This window comes from Leopardus geoffroyi, chromosome A3 (assembly GCF_018350155.1).
Source record: "Leopardus geoffroyi isolate Oge1 chromosome A3, O.geoffroyi_Oge1_pat1.0, whole genome shotgun sequence".
Classification (NCBI taxonomy): Eukaryota; Metazoa; Chordata; class Mammalia; order Carnivora; family Felidae; genus Leopardus; species Leopardus geoffroyi.
Window position 1 is genome coordinate 60,556,617 of NC_059336.1, and position 27,917 is coordinate 60,584,533.

General features: G+C 38.2%; 2 protein-coding genes across 8 annotated transcripts in view; one reads left to right on the forward strand and one right to left on the reverse strand.

The window, feature by feature from the left end:
• EIF5B (eukaryotic translation initiation factor 5B) overlaps window positions 1-4,362 on the reverse strand; it is a 94,524-nt gene extending 90,162 nt beyond the window's left edge. For 2 of the 4 annotated variants that reach the window (XM_045445723.1, XM_045445722.1), the window contains exon 1: window positions 4,083-4,362. In XM_045445723.1, coding sequence (XP_045301679.1) covers window positions 4,083-4,347 — 265 coding nt within the window. In that variant the 5' untranslated portion in view covers window positions 4,348-4,362. The remainder of the gene's footprint in view (window positions 1-4,082) is intronic. The other 2 variants (XM_045445725.1, XM_045445726.1) reach the window with 2 other exon arrangements.
• Window positions 4,363-5,297: 935 nt separating this feature from the next.
• TXNDC9 (thioredoxin domain containing 9) lies at window positions 5,298-22,516 on the forward strand. 4 transcript variants are annotated; one of them, XM_045445739.1, is made up of 6 exons: window positions 5,298-5,472; window positions 7,189-7,224; window positions 7,440-7,653; window positions 15,307-15,425; window positions 19,432-19,686; window positions 21,926-22,516. In XM_045445739.1, exons 3-6 carry the CDS (start codon window positions 7,465-7,467, stop codon window positions 22,041-22,043), a joined length of 681 nt encoding a protein of 226 aa, XP_045301695.1. In that variant the 5' UTR covers window positions 5,298-5,472; window positions 7,189-7,224; window positions 7,440-7,464; the 3' UTR covers window positions 22,044-22,516. The 4 variants fall into 4 exon arrangements, with proteins under 4 accessions (XP_045301695.1, XP_045301694.1, XP_045301693.1 ...); XM_045445738.1 differs by lacking the exon at window positions 7,189-7,224; XM_045445737.1 differs by lacking the exon at window positions 7,189-7,224 and having other exon boundaries at window positions 5,298-5,454.
• The last annotated feature ends 5,401 nt before the right edge of the window (window positions 22,517-27,917 follow it).

The window sequence follows — 27,917 nt, forward strand, 5'->3', positions numbered from 1 at the left end:
TTTTGCTAATTTAAGTATATACAGATGAGAAATAAATGCCTTTGTTGAACTAGACTATTTGGACTACTTGTTACTTGGTTTACTCCCTCTCTAGGCAGCTCTAGAGTATCTGATATACTCGGAGCTCCTTCTGAGCAGGTTCCTTAAGCAGATAACCATGTTTTCTACCACAGGGGAGGGACCCTGCTACCCTGATCATACCTGATTGACTAGGATAAATGTCTGACATTAGAACATTCCTAAAGGTGAGGAAACTATCTCAAAGACAGCCAGAACTCCCATGAAAACAGGGAAATTGCCAGTAATAACAGGAATATTACCTGAGTTAAAACAACAAATAGTGGAGTCACTATACTGGCAAATTTACTGGTGTAGAGAATCACAGCAAGAAATAACCTGATGGTGAACATACCCTAGAACTCTACGGAATCCTGAAAGACTTTCTAGCTCCTGAATGACATCCCCACCGCCATGATATCTGATGCTGGGATACATGAAATAATTATCTTTCTTCTCTCTGTATGCCCCCTTTTTTTTTTTGCAGGGAAGGTAATTAATACTATTAATGTGACACATCAACTCCCTTATAATCTGAAATTTATAACTACCACACTTAAGGGGATCAAACAAAAAAGGGACCAGAATGAAGAAAGAGAGGCTAACTATGAAAAACTAAATAATTTAGATCCTTTTTCTTTACACATATCCATAAGAAAATCAATTGTATTGTGTAAATGGAAAAAGTACGACGTCACTAGAACACACAAGATCCCATAAGGTCCCATTACATAAACTGAGGACTGTGAGAATTATGAGCATATGGCCTTGGGACGCCTGGGGAGCTCAGTCGGTTAAACGTCTAACTCTTGATTTTGGGCCAGGTAATGATCTCATGGTTTGTGAGTTCAAGCCCCGCATGGGACTCCGCTCTGACAGCAAGGAGCCTGCTTGGGATTCTGTCTCCCTCGCTCTCTCCCCCTCCCTCCCTCCCTCCCTCTCTCTTTCAAAAATAAATTAACATTAAAAAAAAAAAAATACTGGCCTTATGTTTTGTATGATTTATAGATATTGAATCCTAGCCCTTATCTCATCAAGAGTTTTTCCACTTGGGGCACCTAGGTGGCTCAGTCAGTTAAGCATCCGACTTCAGCCCAGGTCAATGTCTTGGGTTCAAACCCCGCATCAGGCTCTCTGCTGTCAGTGGAGCCCTCTTCAGATCCTCTGTCTCCCTCTCTCAGTCTGCCTCTTCCCCCATTGGCTCTCTCTCTCAGAAATAAACAAACATTACAGAAAATTTACATTAAAAAAAAAAAAGTTTATCCAGTCAACTGAAAAAAGGCAGGAAAACTTGAATACCTTAACAAAATCTCATTCTCAGAATGACCCAAGCTGTAAAATTTTAGAACTTAGTTTTTAAACAAAAGTCAGTCACTGGTAAGATAACATGCGACTCAAATAAAATCAGACACTCAGATGAAATAAAACCTAATTTTAAATGAACACTGAGTGACTGAGAAATTAAAATAAGGATTAAACATAAGGAAGTAAGAATTAAAACAAGTATTTTCTCTGTTCTTTCCAAAACCTGAAAAGTGACTCAATGCCCTATCTTGATTAACTAGTAAGCAGCTGCTCATTTCTCACCCAGTTCTACCTGGCCAGAAACATTTTCAATTTAGCATAGCTTGAAAGGGAAGGGCAGGTGGAATGAATACAAAATCATTAAAAGTGGGGATTTTTATACAAGAGTAAAACCAGACAAATATCTTATTTTACACAAACAAGAACGTTAATCCTAACAGAGGGCTCTCTCCTTCTAGACCTTCTTCCCAGTCTGTTTTTCTCTCTTTTACAAATATTCAAAATATCCTTGAAAAGAACAGTATTCAACATACAGAAGGTCAAAGCAAACTAATTCACAAGTAGTGGAACTTCTCTGGTCCCCGCCTCCCCGCAAATATCTTCCCAGTCCCTCCTTTCCACTAAAATATCTTACGTGGAATGCCAAAGTAAAAAGGCCAAGCAGTTCTGGTCCAAGGGGGACCTCTGCAAAACCCTGGGATTTCTTACATTATTATCTGAAAGGCATTTAAGCAAAGGAGGCCATGAAACATTGAGGGGGTGGGGGGGAAGGACTTAATACTAGCACATGAGAAAATAAAATTTTCAATTACATTGACTTCACTTTCCCTTCAAAATGAGCCAAAATATAAGACAACAGATTAGTCTGGGGCTGGGGGGGCGAGGAACCAGTAGTAGCATTTCTCCTATACTTCCAAACCAATCATTTAACAAGAGGCTCCAGTGTTTGCACTTTAAACTTTACATCACTCATGAAAATCTTTATAATCAGTAACACTTTTTTTGTAAAAACACACAAACAAGAATAAGTGTCTCCCCTATGAATAGCTTTTTTCCATTATGAAAGAACTTAAAAAGTAAAGGATTAACATACATGTATTTTTTTTTTTAATTTAAAGGACTTCTGTAATCCTGAACCAAGCAAACCAATTGAGGAAAAAAAAAAAAAAAACTTTTTAAATAAGACAGTGGACAGCTGAGTGGATACTCCATAATACTTAAGAAAGCCTTAATATTCCCTAGATTTGATGATAAAATTGGGTTTTTTTTCCCCTCAAGTATTTATCTTTCAGATACACTTGAAAGATTTACACAAGAAAGGATTGAGATGGCTTTAAAATATCCAGCAGGTGGATAAAACAGAAATGGTCATGTAATAACCATGGGTAATTGGTACACAAAGCTTTATTATACTCATCTATTTCTTCCGCACGGTTGAAGAAAAAATGCAGCCTATGCGTCAAAACATCCGGCCAAAAGCAAAGAAATTTTTGTCCCACGAAATCACCCAGAATTCTGTTTATTTTCTCTAATTTACCTGGTTTGATTAGCAAGTTCTAGTCTGCAAGCCAATTAACTTCCTCCAATTCCAAGATTCACCTTGATGTCTTTCAATTCCACTCATCAGCTAGGTGACTGCTAGGTAACTGTCAGGTGAGCACACAACCCAGAATTCCAAATTATAATTAGTAATCTTATTTTAACTTCAAGACCTGATATCCATTTTTGAGTCAAAATGACTATTACAGATGGTTGTCGTGGTTTTTGTTTTAATTTTACCTTACTCTCCCCCTAATCTCTGAACTAGTTTGGGGAGAATACAAAGCTGAAATATAACAGGTGTTGTTGCCTCCCTGGGAGTAAACTTTGAGAAGAGTGAAAGAATTCAATCGAATGTGACACACAGAAATGTTGCAAAAATTTCGAGGTAGGTAGCTTTATGATATATCCTTACACTCCCTCTCCCCAAAAACCTTTTAAGTGGTTAGAAAGGAGAGACCCGGGTTGGTTGGTTTTGTCTCCTCCCCAGTTTTTAGGGGGAGGTGCTTAGAGAGCAAAGAAATGACCAAAAGACAGGCCGGAAGAAGGAAAGCTTTGAAAAGCACGGAATCTGGACAACCAGCCCTTAAATAATTGAGACCTGTCCCCAAATACAATAAAGGTTAAGAGGGAGTTACCTGTTAAACACCTCCGGGTAATTCCAACGCACCTGAGCGGCTCAGAGTTTAAAAAACAAAACAAAACAAAAAAAAAAAAAACTAGCTCTAGGTGCACATATTCGAACTCTCCTCTCCAAGTATTCATAGGTACAAAGGCACAGAAAGAACTCTTCCTCACCGTCGCTAACAGTAGCGCCGCAAAAACAACTCTCTCGCCCTGGCCACGATGGCCGGGCCGTGTCCGGCCCAGAGAAGCGTCTTGAGCCCCTACCCCTGGGAACCCCGAAACCACTGCCCTGCTCCTGTGGCGGGAGACCCCTCTTTCCAGGCCGGGAGAGAAGTAGCCACGGGACCAAGTATCGACTGGAAGAACGCCGCCAAGGCCCTCCGCGCCCGCCCGGAACTGGGGTCTTGGCCCCGCGCCGCCCCATTCTGGACTCAGGCCCGGGGCCCCGCGGTGCCGGTCGCGAGCCTCGCCCCCGGTCCACCAAGCGCCGGCGGAACCCGCGCGAACCCCTGAGCTGCGCCGGACGCCGCCGTGCAGACCCAGTCACTGGCTACCTGTCTTCGCTCTTGTTTTTCTGCTTCTTCCCCATCGTGTGTCAGCGGCGCTCGTAGCCCCAGCCCCTCTATTCGGTCTCTTACAGACCCAATGTCCCCCAGCCGACTTTGGTCTCGGTTCAGCTCCGTTCCCCTCGCGCTGCCGCCTCTCGCACCCGGCTCTCCACAGACCCGCGCACTGGGACAGGGCACATATGGTGTGAGCTCTGAGTGCGCAAGCGCATCGCCCAGCCGCCTCGGCGTGAGGACGCAGGGCGCGGCTCATCGAGAGCTGCGCTTTGGGTAGAGCGTCTCCAGTTCACCCGCCCCTCAGGCGGGAGCTCGAGCGCCCCCTTTCCACAAGCGTCCTCCGCGCAGCGATAACCGCGGGGTTCTAGAACCCTGACACAGACAATGAGGCCGAAAATTGCCCTTGTCAGCTCCATCTGTAAGAGGGAACGCGGACTTGGATAGTTGGAGCTCATTTCAGAAATAAACCTTGGGCTTTCGGTCCACCTCTGTATCTTTGTATTCTCGGACGCACGAAGTTCAGTAAAGAACCATGATGAACAAACGATAGGCACTCTGCATGATAAAATCCAGGACAAATTGTAACTTTCGGTAACATCCCTGAATTATGAAATCTGTTGAGTCACTAAAAAAATAATTACAATAAAATAAGGACACACCCATTCCCCAAAATAAATCTTAATCTTTACATTCAAAGCGAGAGCAAGTTCTAAGAATTTGTGTTAGGGAAGGTAAAAGGAACCTACTAGGGTGGTAAGCATGTTCAATACCTGGATCTGGACGGTGATATTATGGGTGTTATCTATGTAAAAACTAATCATGCTGTGTAAGTTATACCTCAACTTTTTTTTAAAATTTACATCCAAGTTAGTTACCATGTAGTGCAACAATAATTTGAGTTATACCTCAACTTAAAAAAAAAAAAATGTGTTCATTAAACACAATGCAAGGGAAGTTGGAGTGTCACTCTGGAGCAAGACCATAGCTGTCTCGTTTCTGATGTAACATTACGTGTCCTAAGCCTCAGAGCCTAAGAAGGTCCGACAATGCGAGGTTGAGCACTTATAAACTACAACTTCCAGCGTACTTTGCTCCCTCCTCCGTGGGCCGTTTACTCCGAAGGAGGCTAGAAATGGGAAACCTGGGGGTGGAGAAATGGGAGATGCGCATGCGCAGAAGCGCTCACCGCACGCACGCCCTCCTCCCCCGCCCAACTTCCTTGAGTGTCGCAGGTTGTGTTGCGGGAGGGCCGCCGCTAAAGGGGAGGCGGAAGTGACGGCCGGTTCGCAGCTACCGGCAGCTGCTGTGAGGGTGAAGGCACAGTGGACTGCCTTTCTGGAGCGACTGGTTCCTCACTTCTCAGGTATCCCCGAGAGCTCAGGTGAGGCAGCGGATTGTGAGAAAAAGGCGGCCACCGCCTCCCGGTGCTGATGGACACTTCACTCAACATCCGGCCAGGGCGGGGGATGGGCGCTGCCTAGATGTCGGTGTCAGTGAGGTGGAGGCGGCTTTGGCGCATGCGCCTCGGGAGGTGTGGCACTCGCGGCCACCTGAACTCAGCCTTCATCTGTTCCTGGGGGCTCAGGGAGTGGCGAGGATGTTTTTGGGAAGGTGCCTGGGGAGCATTTAAGGTTGTTCTGGCGGGTGCATGGAAGAGAGTCAGAGAAACAGGTAATTTGAGGACAGACAAGCCCCTTCCCACCATTCTCGATGAACTGAAAAAGAGTCAGGTTTGTGGTTTGAAGAATGAAAAGTTATCAGAACCGCTACACCCCCTCCTTTCTTTCCCTTTTGTAAATGCGGTGACCACCGCCACCTGTCCCCTGAACAGCTTTTATTAATCACTTCTATTCCCAATTATTCCAGAATTAAATTCTGAATTCATCTTATAAAACTCTAGGAATAAGCATTTTCTATACCTCTAATAAAAACAGGTTCTGACATGTAGGTCAGTCTCTTAATAACCAATTTTCTGCTTATGGGCCACAACCCTAAAGGAAACAATCTTACATTTTTCTTTGGAGGTAGGGAGTGTGAAATTATTTTACCATATTTGAAATGCCGCTCCTTGAAAGTTTATAGCATTTATGAGGAACTTACAGTTTGGTTTTTAAAACTCAAATACTTTTGAAACGTAACGATAATTTGACCAGAAACTAGGCACATATTCAGTATTAACACATTTTTTGAGCAGTTAGCCCTGCTAACTCTGGGATGAAATCAAGTGTGCTTTTCAACTGCTTTTCCTGTGAAGAAAGATGAATCAAAAGTGAAGTTTGCAAGAAGATTACTTCTTTCCAGTTCGGCAGTTTGGACGGTTTGTGTGGGCTAGGCTGTTTATATAAGTAAGGGGATCAGTGAGTTCATGGTTTATTAAGATGTTTTAAGGTTCTTCAGTAGTATTTTCAACTGTGTCGTAGTTAATTGGGATTCAACATCTTTCTGCTTTGATAGGCAAATTATAAATTACATTTCTGTAGTAATAACCCAGGGATACACCTAAAATTTACATCTGATTGTTGCTGGCAGAAAATACTACATTGTGTAAAATGTGTACTTGAGATAGAGCTTCCTTTCCTATCTGGATTAGATTTTGTTTTTAAACTCCTATTTTACATTAAGGAGTGATGGGAAAATCAATATTTTTAATATTTGTTGTGATACTGTTTTACATCAAAGTTAAGAACACTGTCAGTAGATTAACACCAGTATCTTTGTAGCCTCATAGAGTTTGTTAGATTATAGGCGAATAGCAGTGAAAACTAAAGTTTAGAGAACACCAGGCACTGTTCTTTACATAAATTGTAATGTGCTTTCTCAGGGATTAAATAAAAATCATTTATTTAGAGACCTTTGGCTCTCTATATCTTTGGCTCAACTCCACTCTGTATTGAAGCAAAGTTTGTTTTGTATATGTAAGTGTAAAACCTTAGTACAGTTAAACTTTACTGTTATTCACAGTCATTTCTGCTTTCTCTTTTCTTCTGGTTTAAAAAAAACAACAACAAAAAAACCCCTGTCAATATATGTCACTAGGTATAACTCCCAACTACCCATTTCTCTCTGGTCTTAAAGACTTGTCTTTGCTTTATTGTAGTGAAACAATGTAAATCAGAAGCACCTAAACTTTGCTGTAAGTAATTTTTGAGTGGTTTGACTATAACCTATTGAAAATTCAATTTAAAAGCACTTAAGTAAAAATGTTTAAATGTAACATGAAATGCTGGGTTGTCAGAACACTTTGTAGACTACAAATTTTACACTTGCTAGAAGTTTTGAAAATGGGAGAGGAAACTTTGTCTCTCTCTTTTTTTTTTTTCCTCACAACTTTGCAAACTTTCTCCCTAGCACCAAGACTAAACCATTTAGAAGAATGGAAGCTAATACATCTGTTGACATGTTTTCAAAAGTCCTGGAGAATCAATTGCTTCAGACTACCAAACTAGTGGAAGAACATTTGGATTCTGAAATTCAGAAACTGGATCAGATGGATGAGGATGAATTGGAACGCCTCAAAGAAAAGAGACTTGAGGCACTAAGGAAAGCTCAACAGCAGAAACAAGTAACCTCTCTGCCCTGCTTTCTGAAATTACTTTAACAGTATGCTCCTAACAACTTATATATACATGTGCTGCAGTAGTTACATTTCAGGCCTCATTTTTAAGGTTTTTATTTTTGGGGGTTAACTTCAAAGTATGATCACTGTTAACAATTTTCTGGGAAAAAATTAGTTTTAAAGAGACATTAAAAATTAGCCTGCTCAGCATATTAATCCTCAGTCAAGTAAAAGAAACGTGTCCAAGGTCATTTTTTGATCTCAGATTTATTGGGTGAGGAGGAAGTAAACTAGGAAGAGCACTGGGAGTACAAGGAGCCAGTCATTCATTCCCCTTTTGGGTAGTTGTAAAGCCAATTATACTTCAGTTGTGATCAGTGTAAGTGAGGTGAGAGCTGTAAGGCAATTTACATTGAAGAAATTTTCAGGCTTTGCCAGTGTAACAAATACATGACTTATTTATTCAAAAGAATGCATACTGGGTCACAAAGAAGGGTGGCCACAACTCTATCCTTGTTGGTCTCTTTAGAGTGTGAGTGTGAAACCAACTTGTAGACTCTGGTCAAAACAAATTGGGTTAAATCCATAAATTTAATTTGGATTGAAAATGTTTACATTGCTTTACATTGAAATAGATTATTACCAATTCTGGTTGCTCTTCAGTTGGCTATGACTAAAACATGAGCTTTAAATTTTCTAGAGAAACAGTGAGTTTTGTTTGTACTGCTACAGCATCTCTTTGATAATGTTTATCCCCTCACAATTTAGAAGAGTTGCTACAAAAGGAATCTTCTATAATGTGACTGAGTTTCTAGTTTTATATTTTGAGTTTCTACAATAGGGTGTGTGTATATGTATGTGGATTTGAAACCGGGAGACTTTAATATAATGCTAATCATTATCTCACGTAATACATGATGAGATTCTGCTACACATTCCTCTTTTTCATGACAACAGGTAAATAACACTACTAATTGCTAATGTTCAACTAACAAAAGTTGTCATAACCAGGATGTTTTTCTACAAAGACTGAATCTACCTGATTTGCAGTGAGGAATATACATAATGACTTAAATGAAATTGTCAGCAGTTAAAAACAATATTCTGAGTATCATTAAAAATCATCTCAGGCATGCAGCCTTTATGGATTTTTTAATTAATGTGCAAATCAATTTAAAATGAATTTGTCATAGAATAAGTGAGAGGGTCTTATTTTAGAGCTTTAATTGCATTTAATCTTTTTTTTTAATATGAAATTTATTGTCAGATTGGTTTCCATACAGCACCCAGTGCTCATCCCAATAGGTGCCCTCCTCTATACCCCTCACCCACCCTCCACTCCCTCCCACCCCCCATCAACCCTCAGTTTGTTCTCAGTTTTTAAGAGTCTCTTATGTTTTGGCTCCCTCCCTCTCTAACCTTTTTTTTTTTTTTTTCGCTTCCCCTCCCCCATGGTCTTCTGTTAAGTTTCTCAGGATCCACATAAGAGTGAAAACATATGGTATCTGTCTTTCTCTGTATGACTTACTTCACTTAGCATAACACTCTCCAGTTCCAACCACGTTGCTACAAAAGGCCATATTTCATTCTTTCTCATTGCCAAGTAGTATTCCATTGTGTATGTAAACCACATTTGTTTATCCATTCATCAGTTGATGGACATTTAGGCTCTTTCCATAATTTGGCTATTGTTGAAAGTGCTGCTGTAAACATTGGGGGTACAGGTGCCCCTACGCATTAGCATTCTTGTATCCCTTGGGTAGATTCCTAGCAGTGCTATTGCTGGGTCATAAAGTAGATCTATTTTTAATTTTTTGAGGAAATTCCACACTGTTTTCCAGAGTTGCTGCACCAGTTTACATTCCCACCAACAGTGCAAGAGGGTGCCCATTTCTCCACATCCTCTCCAGCATCTATAGTCTCCTGATTTGTTCATTTTAGCCACTCTGACTGGCATGAGGTGATATCTCAGTGTGGTTTTGATTTGTGTTTCCCTGATGAGGAGTGACATTGAGCATCTTTTCATGTCCCTGTTGGATATCTGGATGTCTTCTTTAGAGAAGTGTCTGTTCATGTTTTTTGCCCATTTCTTCACTGGTTTAGTTGTTTTTCAGGTGTGGAGTTTGGTGAGCTCTTTATAGATTTTGGATACTAGCCTTTTGTCTGGTTTGTCATTTGCACATATCTTTTCCCATTCCGTTGGTTGCCTTTTAGCTTTGTTAATTGTTTCTTTTGCAGTGCAGAAGCTTTTTATCTTCATGAGGTCCCAATAGTTCAGTTTTGCTTTTAATTCCCTTGCCTTTGGAGATGTGTCAAGTAAGAAATTGCTGCGGCTGAGGTCAGAGAGGGTTTTTTTCCTGCTTTCTCCTCTAGGGTTTTGATGGTTTCCTGTCTCACATTCAGGTCCTTTATCCATTTTGAGTTTATTTTTATGAATGGTATAAGAAAGTGGTCTAGTTTCATTCTTCTGCATGTTGGTGTCCAGATCTCCCAGCACCATTTGTTAAAAGACTGTTTTCCACTGGATATTCTTTCCTGCTTTGTCAAAGATTAGTTGGCCATACTTTTGTGGGTCCAATTCTGGGTTCTCTATTCTATTCCATTGGTCTATGTGTCTGTTTTTGTGCCAATACCATGCTGTCTTGATGATTACAGCTTTGTAGTAGAGGCTAGTCTGGGATTGTGATGCCTCCTGCTTTGGTCTTCTTCAATATTACTTTGGCTATTCGGGGTCTTTTGTGGTTCCATACAAATTTTAGGAATGCGTGTTCTAGCTTCGAGAAGAATGCTGGTGCAATTTTGATTGGGATTGCATTGAATGATTGATTGTAGATTGCTTTGGGTGGCATTGACATTTTAACAATATTTATTCTTCCAATCCATGAGCATGGAATGTTTTTCCATTTCTTTGTATCTTCTTCAATTTCCTTCATAAGCTTTCTATAGTTTTCAGCATACAGATCTTTTACATCTTTGGTTAGGTTTATTCCTAGGTATTTTATGCTTCTTGATGCAATTGTGAATGGGATCAGTTTCTTTATTTGTTTTTCTGTTGCTTCATTATTTGTGTATAAGAATGCAACTGATTTCTGTACATTAATTTTGTATCCTGTGACTTTGCTGAATTCATGTACCAGTTCTAGCAGACTTTTGGTGGAGTCTATCAGGTTTTCCATGTATAATATCATGTCATTTGCAAAAAGTGAAAGCTTGACTTCATCTTTGCCAGTTTTGATGCCTTTGATTTCCTTTTGTTGTCTGATTGCTGATGCTAGCACTTCCAACACTATGTTAAACAACAGCAGTGAGAGTGGACATCTCTGTTGTGTTTCTCAGGGGAAAGCTCTCAGTTTTTCCTCATTGAGGATGATGTTAGCTGTGGGTTTTTCATAAATGGCTTTTATGATCTTTAAGTGTGTTCCTTCTACCCCGACTTTCTCGAGGGTTTTTGTTAAGAAAGGTTGCTGAATTTTGTCAAAGGCCTTTTCTGCATCGATTGACATGATCATATGGTTCTTATCTTTTCTTTTATTAATGTGATGTATCACGTTGATTGATTTGCGATTGTTGAACCAGCCCTGCATCCCAGGAATGAATCCCACTTGATCATGGTGAATAATTCTTTTTATATGCCGTTGAATTCGATTTGCTAGTATCTTATTGAGAATTTTTGCATCCATATTTATCAGGGATATTGGCCTATAGTTCTGTTTTTTTACTGGGTCTCTGTCTGGTTTGGGAATCAAAGTAATGCTGGCTTCAAAGAATGTTTCTGGAAGTTTTCCTTTCCTTTCTATTTTTTGGAACAGCTTGAGAAGGATAGGTATTATCTCTGCTTTAAATGTCTGGTAGAATTCCCCAGGGAAGCCATCTGGTCCTGGATTCTTATTTGTTGGGAGATTTTTGATAACTGATTCAATTTCTTTGCTGGTTATGGGTCTGTTCAAGCTTTCTATTTCTTCCTGTTTGAGTTTTGGAAGTGGGTGGGTGCTTAGGAATTTGTCCATTTCTTCCAGGTTGTCCAGTTTTTTGGCATATAATTTTTCATAGTATTCCCTGATAATTGCTTGTATTTCTGAGGCATTGGTTGTCATCTCCCTTAGGGTCATCTCCCTTTTCTTTTTGAGAAGCCTGGCTAGAAGTTTATCAATTTTATTTTTTCAAAAAACCAGCTCTTGGTTTCATTGATCTTCTCTACAGTTTTTTTAGATTCTATATTGTTTGTTTATGCTCTGATCTTTATTATTTCTCTTCTTCTGCTGGGTTTGAGGTGTCTTTGCGCTTCTGCTTCTGTTTGCTTTAGGTATGCTGTTAGATTTTGTATTTGGGATTTTTCTTGTTTCTTGAGATAGGCCTGGATTGCAATGTATTTTCCTCTCAGGACTGCCTTCGCTTCATCCCAGAGTGTTTGGATTGTTGTATTTTCATTTTCATTTGTTTCCATATATTTTTTAATTTCTTCTCTAATTGCCTGGTTGACCCATTCATTCTTTAGTAGGGTGTTCTTTAACCTCCATGCTTTTGGAGGTTTTCCAGACTTTTTCCTATGGTTGATTTCAATTTTCATAGCATTGTGGTCTGAAAGTGTGCGTGATATGATCTCAATTTGTCATAGGATAACTGAGAGGGTCTTATTTTAGAGCTTTCATTGCATTTTAATCTTTTTTATTAAAATGCTTCCTAAGGAAGTAGATAAGAAGCCTTAATAGATTTTATAGATACTCTTTTCAAAGAGTAATATAGATTGCATAGTAATTTTGATTTACTGATCTATGTGGGTATCAGGAAATCAGTATAAGCAGTGACATAAGCACTTAATAGGCCTACGTGAATCAATATTCCTCAGTCAGCCAAGCACCCTCCTACTGTTATGACAGCTAGTGACATATGATTGGGTGGTGAAAAGGACAGGTGAGAAATAGGAAGAGCCCATCCAAAGGCTTGGGTTTTAGCCAGTAAAGTGGCTAAATGAGTGGCTAAGTGAGAGCGAGATGCTGCCCACTGCCAGCCCTTGGGTAGGCTCAGCCTGCACCGTGATCTGTGCCCATCCTGCTTGATTCCATTCAGCAGATACTTGGGGAGCACATGCTCTGTGAAAGAAACTATGCTAAGAGCATAGGGGTGTGCTGAGTGTCTTGGGAGAGATGCCATGTGTTGGTAGAGGTTCAGAGTGGGCTTGCCTCCCTCTTAAGAACTTGGACAGGTTCAGGTCTTTGGCCTATTGGTTAAACACATGGGAATTAATAATAAAAAGAGCTTTTAAAAAAAATTTTTTTTTTAATGTTTACTCATTTTTGAGAGACAGAGACAGAGTGTAAGCAGGGGAGGGGCAGAGAGAGAGGGAGACACAGAATCCAAAGCTGTGCTGACAGCTCAGAGCCCGATAGGGGGCTTGAACTCACAAACCATGAGATCATGACCTGAGCCAAAGTCAGATGCTTAACTAACTGAGCCACCCAGGCACCCCAATAAAAAGAGCTTTTTAAAAAATATTCTTTTTTTAAGGGCACATGTTATTGGTCAGTTAAGAAAAATCATGAAATGTGACATGCTATTAAGGAATTGTATTTGAGAGTTTAAATTGTTTACGGAAGCCTGATTGGGGGTGCCTGAGTGGCTCAGGCAGTTAAGTCTCCAACTCTTGATTTCAGCTCAGGTCATGATCTCACAGTTGTGAGATAGAGCCTTGTGTCGGGATCTGTGCTGAGCATGGAGTCTGCTTAAGATTCTCTCTCTTCCCTTCCTGTCCCTCCCCCACTTGTGTGGGGGTGTGCATGCTCTATCAAAATTTTTTTTTAATTTTCATTTATTTATTTTAAATGTTTTAGAGAGAGAGTGCATGTGCACATGCACAATCAGGGGAGGGACAGAGAGAGAGAGAGAGAGAGGAATAGAAGATCCGAAGCAGGCTCCATGCTGATAGCACAGACCATGATGCGGGGCTCCAACTCACGAACTGTGAAATCATGACCTGAGCTGAAGTCGGATGCTTAACCAACTGAGCTACCCAGGCACCACTAAAAAAAATTTTTTTTAAAAGAAGCTTACCAAAGAAATATCACAAAAGGAGAAAACACCAGGGCCTCCTGTGAGTGTTAGCTCAGCATTAGTCAATGTGAAATGGAAACCAAAACTATTAATGCTGTCTGTATTAGCTTAAGTCCAGAAGAAGAAAAGAGATGGCACTCGTGCCCCTTTTCTAGGCAGACCACTTCTGGAGGGCTCTATTCACACCTCTGCCACTTTTTAAAAAGATGAGGAGGAATTAGTCTCTGATCAGAGGAGGATAACTAGAAGAGTAAGAAATGTAGAGATCATTTCATCTGAGAAACAGCCAAAAGGAAATGAAGGGGGAGGTAGAAAAGAAAAGACATAGGTGAGATAGGACATCTGAAGGGCTGACATGTGAAAGATAACAACTTTTCTCTCTAATCTTCTGTCCAAGCTGGGACCCACAGACCAAAGTTACAGTTATACTGTAGTTCCGGGTGAGAAAACCCTTCTAAAAGTATAAATGCAGATGCTTTTTAAGGACATGTGCCAAACACTATTGCAGTTATTTTCATGTTGATGGTCTTATTTTCACAACTTAGTGAGATAGTTGCTTTGTGATCTCCGCTTTACAAATAAGGAAATGGAGACTCAAAAAGGTTAATTAGAATTCTTAGACTAATAAATGGTAGAACAATTATTCAAGCCCATACCTTCTGCCTGCATGCTCAGTGGTCCTTTTTGTAAAAATCAGTTGCCTCAAAAAGGAAGCAAGCTTCCAGTTGAGATGATGAATCTTTCCTGTGGCAGGAAGCTTGAGAAACAAAAAGGTCTGTCAGGCATGGTTGATAAGGGTTGATATGTTGGGTTGAGAAGTTGGATTAGATGACTTGTGAGTGCTGTATTGTTTCTGGACACCATATGAGAAGACAACTTTTTCTATCTAGTATACTACCCATTAGTGACCAGTATAGAAGTGGTTCCTGCCTCTCTGAGCCCACAGGGCTCCTAAGCTGCAAAGCTGCAATAACCACTGCCTGTGTCTTCCCCTCCCCTACAAAGACCAAGTAACTTTATCTCATGAGCATTATTTTTCAAAGCTTTGCAGTAACTTGGATCTAATGCTTCTGATTTTAGTAGTTTGAGCGCAGCGAAATTAAATGGATATTTGCTTTCTTTTCATTTTATTTATTTTAGAGAGAAAGGGAGCATGAGTGGGGGAGGGGTAAGAGAGGGGGGGCAGAGGGAAAGAGAGAAGCAGGCTCCACACTGAGCATGGATCAAGGGGCTCAATCCCATGACACTGGAATCATGACTTGAGTTGAAATCAGGAGTTGGACACTCAATTGACTGAGCCACCCAGGCACCCCTTATGTCTCTTGAGTCTAAATTTTTATTTTTGAAGTTCTAACAAAACATTTGTGTGAAGGTACCAAGACAGACGATTGTTTTAAACACAAGGCATGCTGAAAGATAGTCGTTGCCCACAGACTGTGTTTGCGCTGACACTGGAAACATATGAAAGTAAATCACTAAGAGGAATTCATTTCCTTCTACAAGATAAAATCAACTTCATTACAGAATATTACAGTGATTTAGACCCAAAATGTGAAGTGGTACTGGAAGAGATAGTTCAAGTGTGTAATATTTCCCTTTGCTCCAAATTAGGAATGGCTTTCAAAAGGACATGGAGAATACAGAGAAATACCTAGTGAGAGAGACTTTTTTCAGGAAGTCAAGGAGAGTAAAAAAGTGGTTTGCCATTTCTACAGGGACTCCACGTTCAGGTAACTTTGTTTCCATCAGTGACTTTTTAAAATTTTATTTATTTATTTTCGTTAATGCTTGTTTATTTTTGAGGGAGAGTGAACACAAGTGGAGGGTGGGGAGAGCAAGAGAGAGGGGCACAGAGGATCCGAAGCAGACTCTGCACTGATAGCAGCAAGCCCAATGCAGGGCTTGAGCTCACGAACTGTGAGATCATGACCTAAGCTGAAGTTGGACACTCAACTGACTGATCACCTAGGTGCCCCAAGTGAATTTTTAAAAATATGATGAGATCTTTGAATAGAGATATACTACTAACATAATAGAGAAATTAAGAAAAATAAGAGGAACTGCTTCTTAAGTTCTTTGTACTTGTGTACAAGTCTCCATTAAACAGTTGTTATTTTGAAGATTAATGTAAAACCTGTGATACAAAAAAGTATAAATGAACATTATTGAAATTCAAGATTATTTCCACAGAACTAGCTATTTTCTGAATTATATTTCTACTAGATAACTAAAAACATCTAAGAAACATACATGTAAATTTTTTTTTTGTCAACACAAGAATTATTTATTTATTTATTTATTTTGGTGCTGTTATGATACAGGTGTGATGTGAGGAGTGGGGGCCAACACTTTGAACACCAGCTTTGAATTCACTCCTCAGCTAGCAACTCATGGGGAGACAATGGTTTGGCCAAGACTTTCACTAGAAGCATCACTGGGACTGCCAGCCTTGGCCGAAAGCAGAGGAAAGTGATTTATGTTAGAGAGGCCAGGTCTGCAAGCCTCTCTATGGAGGCAGAGTCCTTGTACAATGAAAATACCCCTAGAAGAGATTATATCTTAACTCAGAGGACTCATGCCTTTCTTTCTTTTAACCCCAAAATTTGATTAGTTGCCAACTTTTAGAAATTGAGAGATACAGTTTTTTTAATCCAGATTTCAGAATTTTAAAAAAAATTGAATTAACTTAATAGCAAACCTAGAATTCAGTATGAAAGCAGTTTGCTAATACTGAAGATCAGCTGCCTCCCTCAGACAGATATATACACTCCAGTGTAGAGTCTCCATCATTCACTGTTGTCTCAGCCCTGCCCTCTTCCCTCATTTCAGTAACCCACCCAGCCCTTGTCTTAAACTCACCACCCAGTAACTTGGTTATTAATTAACATTTTTCATGGATTGATTGCCTGGGATTTGTGGACTAAGGTAATAAAAAGGAAAGAAAATGTTGAGATTGTGAAATCTGTAAGGGAAAGTGGGAAGGAATTAGGAAAGAAAAGAATATCAGAGAAATCTTCTGCCACCATGGCACTCTCATCTCCCATTGGCACACATTTCTCAAGTTGCCAACTTCTGACATATATGATGAGGTGATGTGTTAATATCATATTACTCTCTAAGATTGATATTATATGATGTTTATTAGATGTATTTGTCCACTAAATTGTTAGGTTTGTGAAAGCAGAGAGTTTGCCTCTATTGTGGTTAACTGTGCTCCCCAAGTTCCTAGCCTTAGAGCAGCAATGGCTGACAACACATAGTAGGTGCTCAGTAAATATATTTGATGGGGGTATAAACAGTGCAATACCAGGAGTACTTACCTTCAAAACAAATGAAAAATAAGGTGTGCCTGGCTGGCTCAGTCAGTAGAGCATCTAACTTGATCTTGGTGTCTTGAGTTCAAGTCCAACATTGGGTATAGAGATTGCTTTAAAAAAAAATAAAAAAAAAAAAGAGAGTGCCTGAGTAACTCAGTCAGTTAAGCATCCAACTCTTGATCTCAGTTCAAGTCTTAATCTTACAGTTCGTGAGATCAAGCCCTGCATTGGGCTCTGCTTTTAGCACAGAGATCTCTCTGTCTCTCCCTCTCTCTCAAATAAACTTTAAAAGAAAAGAAAAATCAAAGATCAAAATGTTTTATATATAGATCTGATATAGGTATCAAAGTTCTTGGCACATAGTAGGCTGGATACTTGATGTGTAAAATCCTGGAACATTAACAATGACCCTTTCAGGTAAGTAGGTGTAATTCCAGTGCTTTATGTGTGGAGACCAAGACTTGGGGAAATTAAGTGACTCACCTAATGTCACTCATCTCCTAAATGATAGAAGAGGATTTAAACCCAGGATTTAAGCCTAATGCTGTTTTAACTACACCATGATTGATGCTTCTGGGTTAAAAAAAAAAAATGGATTAATTTAAAATAGGTTCCATATAACTCCAGTAAAACCATGGAGTTGATTTATCTACAAGTTTTCAAGGACATATTTCTCATATAATGGTTCATTTATCATTTGTGCTTCATTCAGAAACTAATTATTAATTTGTTCTCTCCTACCATTTTTCACTAGTCTCATTGCTATACTACATGGGTGATATATGAAAAGATACTTTCAGAGGTAAAGTGATGAGGCATCCAGGTTACCAGAAACTTGCTGGACCCAATCCTAATTCAGGAATAAGTACACCAAGAAGTGCCCAGAAAGCCTGCTAATAACAACTATGAAACATTTTGATGTCTTCATCACCTAAAGCAGTAGTTCTCAAACTTTATGGGGCATGAGAGTCACCTGCCTGTTTCCCAGCTCCACTCCCAGAAAATTTTGGTTCGTCTATATGTTTTAAAAGTTAATTTTAATAAATACCTGTGGTTAAAAACTATTGCTCAAGGGGTCCCTGGGTGGCTCAGTCTGTTAAGTGTCTGACTGTGGCTCAGGTCATGATCTCATGAGTTCAAGTCCCACATCGGGCTCTCTACTGTCAGCACAGAGCCCACTTCAGATCCTCTTTCCCCATCTCTTTCTGCCCTTCTCCTGCCTCAAAACTAAACATTAAAAAATTAAAAGAAAAAAAGAAAGAACTGCTCAAAAAGATTATTATTAAGAGTAGTCTTTTTTAGGAACCCTAGAGGATTGACCAATTTAAAATGCATTTTAACTTACAGAAAATGTCATTTCCATTTTTCTTTTCAAAAGAAGGTGGCTTAATAAAAGTTACTCCTGATATTTTTTCATTTCTTTAGAACCTTATGACCATATTTATAGCCCTTAACCTTATGCTTTTTTTTTTTATTTTTTTTTTAATATTTATTTTTGAGAGAGAGAGAGAGAGAGAGAGAGAGAGGTGGCATGAGCAGGGGCAGGGCAGAGAGAGAGGGAGACAGAATCTGAAGCAGGCTCCAGGCTCTGAGCTGTCAGCACAGAGCCCAATGCAGGGCTCGAACTCACAAACTGAAATCATGACCTGAGCCGAAGTCAGACATTTAACTGACTGAGCCACCCAGGTGCCCCTTAACCTTATGCTTCTTAATGAAAGTTGCACAATTGGGAGAGTTCTTTCTCAATGACACCATTCAGTCTTAGTGACTTCCAAATAAGGCACTGTATATACATTTCTGATTCTGAAAACTCTCCTCTGAGTTCTGTCAAGTTCAGTTTTGTCACCTTTCAAGTTCCATGTATGAGACACCAGTAAACAAAGATAAATGACAACTTTTTGTTCTTACCAAGAACATGACAACTTCATGAACCACTTACAATTAAAGCATATATTTAATATTTCGTTTTTTATGAATATCATTAGGACACATCTGACTTCTAGAATACTGGATTCTTTTTCTCCCTCTTATATCATTTAGCTAACCTATGAAAGAGAAATGAGGTTATCCAACACAAGCATGCGTTGGCTGCCAAATTATATTCAAATAGAAAAACTATAAAATTAGATGTACCTTTATGATATTTATTTTAGGGGCACCTAGGTGGCTCAGTCAGTTTAGCGTCCGACTTTGGCTCAGGTCGTGATCTCACAGCTCATGAGTTCGAGCCCCGCATCGGGCTCTGTGCTGACAGCTTGGAACCTGGAGCCTGCTTCAGATTCTGTGTCTCCCTCTCTCTCTGCCCCTAACCCACTTGCATCCTGTCTCCTGTCTCTCTCAAAAATAAATAAACATTAAAAAAAATTTTTTTTAATAAGTATGTTTAAGCTTTTGATTTTCTACATGCTGTTGTTTGCAGGTGTAAAATATTAGACCGACATTTGGTAATATTATCCAAGAAACATCTGGAGACCAAATTTCTGAAGCTGAATGTGGAAAAAGCACCTTTCCTTTGTGAGAGACTGCGTATCAAAGTCATTCCCACACTAGCACTGGTAAAAGATGGAAAAACACAAGATTATGTTGTTGGATTTACTGACCTAGGAAATACAGATGACTTCACCACAGAAACTTTAGAATGGAGGCTGGGTTGTTCTGATATTCTCAATTACAGGTAACTTTTAGCAAAATAATTTTAATTCACATATTCAGTTGATGTTTTTAGAGAAGTTTTTTTATGTCAGCATTTATGGAGCTAAGTTTTCTGAAACAAAAAGTTTCACAAATGAAAAATGTATTTCTTAAAGTACATTATTACTTTAAACAAAATCCATTAGATCTTAAAACAAAATCCATTAGAGATAAAATTGAGTCCTGGAGTATACCTAGCTATAAAAGTTTTCAACCTAACAGATCTTATTGAACTAATTTTGTATTAGTCTAGAAACCCAAAATGACATTGAACATCAGATTTTTTAATGTAGCTATTCTTGTCTTGTAGAATCTGATAAAATGTATAATCTGGTATCTGTGATTAGCTTAAATGACTTACCATGAAGAACAGTCTCAATTTGAAAACAATCAAAAATGCAACTTCCATTTTTCATTCATCTCCTTGTCTGCTTCTCCAAGTAATTTATCTAATTCCATAAATCAGCATATCATCTAGTCTTCTGTGCCTGTTTTTGATTTGCAAAATTAACAGATAAAATTATAGAATTATCATTCCATAGTCCTAGTGCCTTTCAGTAAGTAGAAAGTTCTCTCCTCTTTTTCCTCCCCCTTTTTCTCTGAATCTCCCCTACACATGCCTAAATTATCCCTACATTGGAATTTTCGGTTTTACTTTTCTTAATACTAAGTAAAACATTTTTTTGAAATGAATTTTGAAATGATTTCAAACTCTAAACAAGTTGGAAACTAGTACAAAGAATTCTCATAGACCTTTTGCCCATATTTCTCAAGTTTAAAAAATTTTACATTTGCTTTATCATTTTTCTGAATACATAAATACTGTTTCCAAAACCATTTGAGGAGGAGTTGGAGATGTATTGTCCCTATACTCCTAAATATTTCCTTGTGTATTTTCTAATAAAAACTTTTTTTTATATAACCACAGTACAGTAATTAAGACAAGAAGTGTTTTATAATATATAGACCTTATTCAGATTCTACCTTTGTCCCAATAATGTCCTGCATACTAAAATGTTGCGTGTAGTTACTGTGTATTTTTAGTTCCATTAACCTGTGACAACTTGTTGTCATTTTTCAATGCTTTGACATTTTTGAAGAGTACATGTTATTTATTTTGTAGAGCATCCCTCAATTTGGGTTTGTCTCATGTTTCAAGATTAGGTTTGGACTATGCATTTTTCATAGGTACATGATGGAAGGGATGTTATATTCCTTCTCAGTGTATTGTAGCAGGAGATATAGGATGGTTTGTTTGTTTCATTTCTGGTGGTAATAACTGAGCACTGGTTAACCAGTTGTCTACCAACCCAAATGATGATTTAGGAAGAACTTTTCCATATTACACATTAATTCACTTTTTCATTTATTTATATTAGAATGGGCAGTGGCTTATCTTATCCATTGGGTTATATTTGGTTACTAATATTATTGACTTTGAAGCCCAGATTGCCCCAGTGTGGTCAGTGAGAGCCCCTCTTATGGAGCCTTCTTTGTCTTTTCCATGTGTCTCAATAGTTCTTTAAGTACTTGCTTTCTGGTGCAAATAAGATGTCTTAGAGAGGGACTCATGTAGTACTTTCCCTAGAATTGGCTGTTTCTTCAGGGAACCATGGTTCCTCTCAGTGGCAAATGATATTTCAAAACCAGAATCTAGGTGCCAGATATCTTCCCAGATATTTTTGAAAGAAGTTGTTTTCTCATTTCATATATTTCTCAAGCATCATTGAAGTTCCATACCAATTCCAGGTTAATGATAATGAATTCCATGAGTTTTCTTGATGTTTATCTAAACATTATAAGATATTAAACAGGATCAAACCAGCCGTAACAAGCTATCAGAAATAGAGCACCATTTTCCTGTGTCATTCTTACAGTGACAAGAATCTAATCCAAGTTCAGCATATCCAAAACAGATGGAAAAACAATTTCATTTCCTTCTATGCTTTTCAGTCAGAAATTCTATTGGTACATCCTCTGAGATGTTAATCAGTAATTAATGCTAAAAGAGAAAATAAAACATTGATATAAGAGACTTAGTAATACAAAATAAGGTTTAAAACTTTTAACCATAATTGTGAATAATATACCTCTTCTGTAACACCAGCATTAAAGAAAAGTTTATTCCATGTTAGGAAGAAAAGAATTTTTTGTGCAGGTTAGCATACCAACTGTACAAAATTATAAAGAGTAAATGGTTTTCAAATTTGCTTTATTTTTAGTGGAAATTTAATGGAGCCACCATTTCAGAGCCAAAAGAAATTTGGAACAAACTTCACAAAGCTGGAAAAGAAAACTATCCGAGGGAAGAAATATGATTCAGACTCTGATGATGATTAGAAATTAATTATAATTCTTTGTAAATTGTCTTTTTATTTCTGCTTCAAAGTTAGATGTGTTTTCTAAATTCAGTTGGTTTTGATACATTGGTCATCTAATGGTCATATTCTAGAGTTTTGTACAGTTTCATCACATTGAAAGACATCTTTAATATTTTCTGTGTGGCACTTGTGTTGAAGAAAACTGAGTTCTTAAATTATCCAGCAAGGGTCTGGATTCTCTATTTTTGAGATTGATTTTATCACAATATAATTCTTAGGTCTTTATACCATTCACAATTGTGTTTTTAATCTACTGGATTGGAAATAGGAATTCAAATTATTCCAGGACTAATTCTTACACAGCATCATTTCCTTTATACAACAGGTCAAATTACATTTACTGGTGTAACAGACTCACTTGTAAATGAATTATAAACACTCTTTACTTCTGGAATATATTTAACTGTTAAAAAACTGCTTATTTATTCTGTAGGCTGTGTGTTGATGTTGAATGAACTGATGGCAGCAGAAAGTTTTTTCAGGTTTTGAACATTTTGCCTTAGAGTTCTGATTACTTGTATTTTAATACATGCATTAAAAATAATCAGGAAGCATGTTTGGAATGGCAACATGAGATCTGCACACTCCTCAGTGAAAACAACTAACTGGTAAATATATATATGTATATATTTTTTCACTTAAAGTCTCTGGGAATTGTCATAAAAGCATACAGCAAACAAAAACATTTGTTACAGAAACATATATTCAAGAAAACACTGAAGCTTGGTAAGAATAGTGAATCCCTCTAGTATTTGAGCCATGACCCCATACCCTTCTGCCCCTAGCTCCCCACTTCAGCCTACAGTTTCTCCCTAGATTGAGTAGACTCCTAGCATTTCTCATGCTACCCACCCCCACCCCCACCATGTCACAGTACCAAAGAGGTCTGGACCTTCCTTCCTCTACCCAGTCCCCACTTACAGCACTGAACATCTACACCAGGAATGGCAGACCAAGAATACTGTTTTCTAATCACTTGCCCCAGCTTATAAGTGGATCCATGCCAGGAGAGGCAAACACGACCAGGAGCTATCACCCACAGCTCTATTTATAGACCACAGGTATCACTCCTATAAAAGCAGACTGCTGTCCCCAGCCTTGACTATGAGGGAGTAGCAAGCTATAAAAACAGCTTCCATAGCATCCTCTAATGAGAGGTTAGTTCAAACCTAAGGGTGCTGCTGTAGACAAAGGAAATTTGGAGTGGGAGTAGACAGACAAGAGAAGACTATAACTCCATGATAGCTACAAGCAAAAGGGAAGACCAGTGATAAGTCTAACAGAGAATGAAAGGCAGCTAAGGGTAGTCCTAAGGCTAGAACAAGCCTCAAAGAGTCTACAAGGGCATGAATTTAATTAGATCAAACTCTGTAGCAATTTATGCCCTAGGGCATTGTCCAAAATAAGTCCACCAGTAGTCAGTGGATGTTAATTCACAGTGTGATAACAATAGAGGCAGACAAACTGGAGCTCTTAGAAGGAGATCAAGGAAAGAAACCGTAAAAACCCAAAAACTGTCCTTGGGTTTGGAGGGAGGAGTCAGGGTGATCCCACATACCCAGGCTGTACCCTTTGCAAAGGAGCATCAGAGCCTGTACAGTGCAAGGTAAATGGATTTAAATAGGCTAAGTCACTAAATAAGCCCTGGGGAAGAGGGAAGGATGAGTTTCCAGAGCTGCTATATTATCTAAACTCTAGTTTTCAACAAAAAGTTACAAGATCTGTAGAGAAACAGTAAAGTGTGTGCCATAGACAAAGGGATTTCAAAACAGTAAAAGGAAACTGCCCTTGAATGGGCCCAGATGTTGGAAGCAGACAAAAACTTCAAAGAAACCATGCTGGAGATAAAGGTATGATAATATTTCATCAACTAGAGAATGAAGAAAGTATTTTAAAAGAACCAAATGGAGATCTCTGGACTTGAAAAGTATAACTGCAATGAAAAAAATCATTAAAAGGACTCAGCAGTAGATTTTAGCTTACAGTAGAATCAGCAAATGTGGAGACTTATCAATGCAGATAATACAATCTGAAGAACAGGAGAAAAGGGAATGAAGAAAAATAGCTTCAGAGAAATGTATCAACATATGTGTAATGGAAGTGCCAGAAGGAGAAAAGGAAAACAGAAAACTTGTTAGAAGAAATTATGCTTAAAAATTCCAAATCTGGTATAAAAAAACTGAGAAAATAAGTAGTTTCTTACATAAAGTGGAATGGTCTGTACCCACATACATGTCAGACTAAAAATACTGAAAGACAATTCTTGAAAACATGTACAAGAAAATCCCATTAACAGATCAGAAACAATGGAGGTCTGAAGGCAGTGGGATTACATGCAGAGTACTGGAGAGGAAAAAACTGTCAACCAAGAATCTTTTAACAAAACTATCAGAAATCAAGGCAAAATGAGGACATTCTCAGATTTTAAGAATTCATTACTAGGAAACCAATCTTACAAGAAATGTTGAAGTTTTTTAAGCCGAAAGGAAGTGAGACCACATAGTAATTCAAATCCTCACAGGAAAAAAAAAACCAGTAAAGGTGATTATGTAGGAAATTATAAAAAGACATTGTAATAACTTATTCCCCCTCCCTGAGCTGATTTAAAAAGCAATTCTGGGGAAACCTGGGTGGCTCAGCTGGTTGAATGTCAGACTCTTGGTTTTGGCCCAGGTCATGACCTCAGGGTTCATGGGTTTCAGCCCCGCATTGGGCTTCATGCTGACAGTGCAGAGTCTGCTTGGGTTTTCTCTCTCTCCCCCCCCCCCCCCCACTCGTTTTCTCGCTCTCAAAAAAAAAAAAAAAAACAATTCTATAAAACTATGTATGTAATTGTGGTGTTACCTATAACAGAAATAACTGTGACACCGTAAAGCAGATGGGAGCAAAGCTATATTTCAATAATAAATCCACAAAAAGAAATGAGAATAAGAAATGGTAAATAAAAAGGCTAATGTAAAAAACTATAAGTATATACTTGTTCTTTCAACTCTTAAAACACAATCACAAAAATTACAGCATGTATTGAGATATTTTTAACATATTAGAGATACAGTATGTATAACAAAAAAGGAGAGTTTTATAGGAGTAACATATACTTCACTGGAATTAAATTATTATAAAGCTAGTTTTTTTTTTTTTTTGAAGTTTATTTTGAGAGAGCATGAGCAGGAGAAGGGCAGAGAGGGAGACACAGAATCTCCAGCAGGCTCCACGTCATTAGTGCAGAGCCTGACGTGGGGCTTAAACCCATGAACCGTGAAATCATGACCCAAGCTGAAATCAAGAGTTGATGCTTAACCAAGTGAACCACCCAGGTGCCCCACTAAAGCAAATTCTGACAAGATGTATACTTGTAAGGCCTGGAGTAACCACTGAGAAACTAATCCAAAAAAAATACAAAAAATTATTAAAAGCAGAATCAAAATACTACACTAGAAAGTAGTTGAGAAAGAAATGAGAAAAATAACAAAGGAAAAAAGATATGACATACAGAAAACAAAAAGCAAAATACATAAATCCAACCATATAAATAGCAACATTACAGGGGCGCCTGGGTGGTGCAGTCGGTTAAGCGTCGGACTTCAGCTCAGGTCACGATCTCGCGGTCCATGAGTTCGAGCCCCGCGTCAGGCTCTGGGCTGATGGCCTGTTTCCGATTCTGTGTCTCCCTCTCTCTCTGCCCCTCCCCCGTTCATGCTCTGTCTCTCTCTGTCTCAAAAATAAACGTTAAAAAAAAATTTTTTTTTAAATAAATAAATAGCAACATTACATGTAAGTGAATTAAACAATCAAATATTAGACTGAATTACAAAAACAAAATCCAACTAAATGCTGTCCACAGGAGACACACTTTGGATTCCAAAATTAAAATGAAAAAACTATACCATTCAAATAACCATCAGAGAGCTGGAGTGGCCAGACAAAAAAGATTTGAAAATAAAAAGCCTTCTACAGAAAGATGCTCATTTTATAGTGATAAAAGAGACTCCGTCAGAAGCCATTAACAATTTTAAACATCTCTGCACCTCACAACACAGCCCATAAATTCTTGACAATTTCATATATTGCTGTCAGAATTCTGAAGCAAAACTTCACAGAATTGACAGGAAAATAGATAATTTAGCAGTAATAGAGATATGACTCACTTTTCAACAATGAATAGAAAAAGTATGCAGAGGATCAACAAGAAAATAGAAGATGAACAATACTGTAAACCAACTCTACCTAACATATTGTATCTATAGAACATTCCCACACCAACAGCACAATTCTCAAGATCACATGGAACATTCTCCAAGACAGATCAGCCCACAAACAAGCCTCAATGAATGCAAAAATATTAAAATAATAAAAGGTATGGTTCTCTGATCACAATGGAATGAAATTACAAATAAGTAACAAATCTGGAAAATTCAAAAATGTGTAGAAATTAATGCACTCCATAAATAACCAATGAGTCAGAGAAAAATCACAAGGTAGGAAATCCTTTGAGATTGTATGAAAATAAAAATGTAAAATTCCAAAGCTTACGGAATGCCACTAAAGTAGTACTTACAGGGAAATAGCAGTAAACATCAGTATGAAAGATACAAAGATCTCAAATCGATAAACCACCTTAAAACATTGGAAAAAGAACAAACTAAAAATGGTGAAAAATCTTAAAAGCTGCAATAATTGAGACTGTGGTATAGCCAGGCATAAAGATAAACCTATAAACCAATGGAGTTGAATTGAGTGTCCAGAAATAAACTCTTAACAATTTTTAGTCAATTGATGTTTGGCAGAGGTGCCAAGACAATTCAAGTGGAAAAGAATAATCTCTTCAACCAGTGACATTGGGACTATTAAATATCTATAGGTGAAAGGATGAAGTTGAACATCTTCCTCACACAATATACAAAATTTAACTTAAAATGGACCAAACACCTATATGGTACTGAATAAGGTACTGATGTGTACAACAATATGGATGAACCTTAAAAACATGCTAAGTTTAAAAAGCCAGTCACAAAAGACTACATGTATGATCCCATTTATATATGAAATGTCCAGGAAACTCATATCTATAGGAACAGAAAGTAAATTAGTAGTTGCATAAAACAAGAGGGTTGTCAGGGGATAGGGAGTGATGGATGTTGGTATGGGGTTTCTTTGGGGATGGTGAAAATCTCCTAAATTGATTTGGTGATAGTTGTAAAACTCTGTGAATATACTAAATTGTATTACTTTAATAGAATGAATTGTATCTTTTGTGAATTACACCTCAGTAAAGCATTTAAAGGTGATAGAAACTATAAAGGAGCAATGAATAAAAAAGTAACAAGACAACAGGAGGATATGAAAAAGAGCTAGGAAAGAAATAAACAAAAACATTTCACAAATAAAGGAGAAGAAATAACAGGAGGAAATAGACAACAGTTAAAAGGACTCTAGGAAAAATGTTAAATATGGAAGCCAGGCAAAGAAGATCCACCATAATTATATATTAATTTGTGAAGAAGAAAACCAAAGGAATTGAATAGGAAGACATTGCCAAAATGATAATTTGATAAAACTCTACTGAAGTAAAAGATTCAAACATACATGTTGGAAAGGCATCCCACATACTTGTAAAATTGAGAACAGCCACTACTGAGAAATACTCTTGTAAAATTCCTGGCTTTTAAAGGAGGAGTAAAGTAAGGTTTTGGTCATTCAGGCAAAAAGGCCAGGTCACTTATATGAGAAAAAAAATTGAGTTAGCATTGGAATTTTATCCACACTTTATGCCACAATACAATAAAATGGCATATTTAATATATTTAGGGGAGGAAAATGTGAACCAAGGATT

Excerpts from the sequence above, each read along its gene's own strand:
- TXNDC9 (XM_045445736.1), top strand. The coding sequence starts at position 5,740 with ATGGAAGAGAGTCAGAGAAACAG. Across the intron at positions 15,426-19,431 it reads TACAGGGACTCCACGTTCAG|GTGTAAAATATTAGACCGAC; the intron begins GTAACTTTGTTT and ends TGTTGTTTGCAG. Across the intron at positions 19,687-21,925 it reads TCTGATATTCTCAATTACAG|TGGAAATTTAATGGAGCCAC; the intron begins GTAACTTTTAGC and ends CTTTATTTTTAG.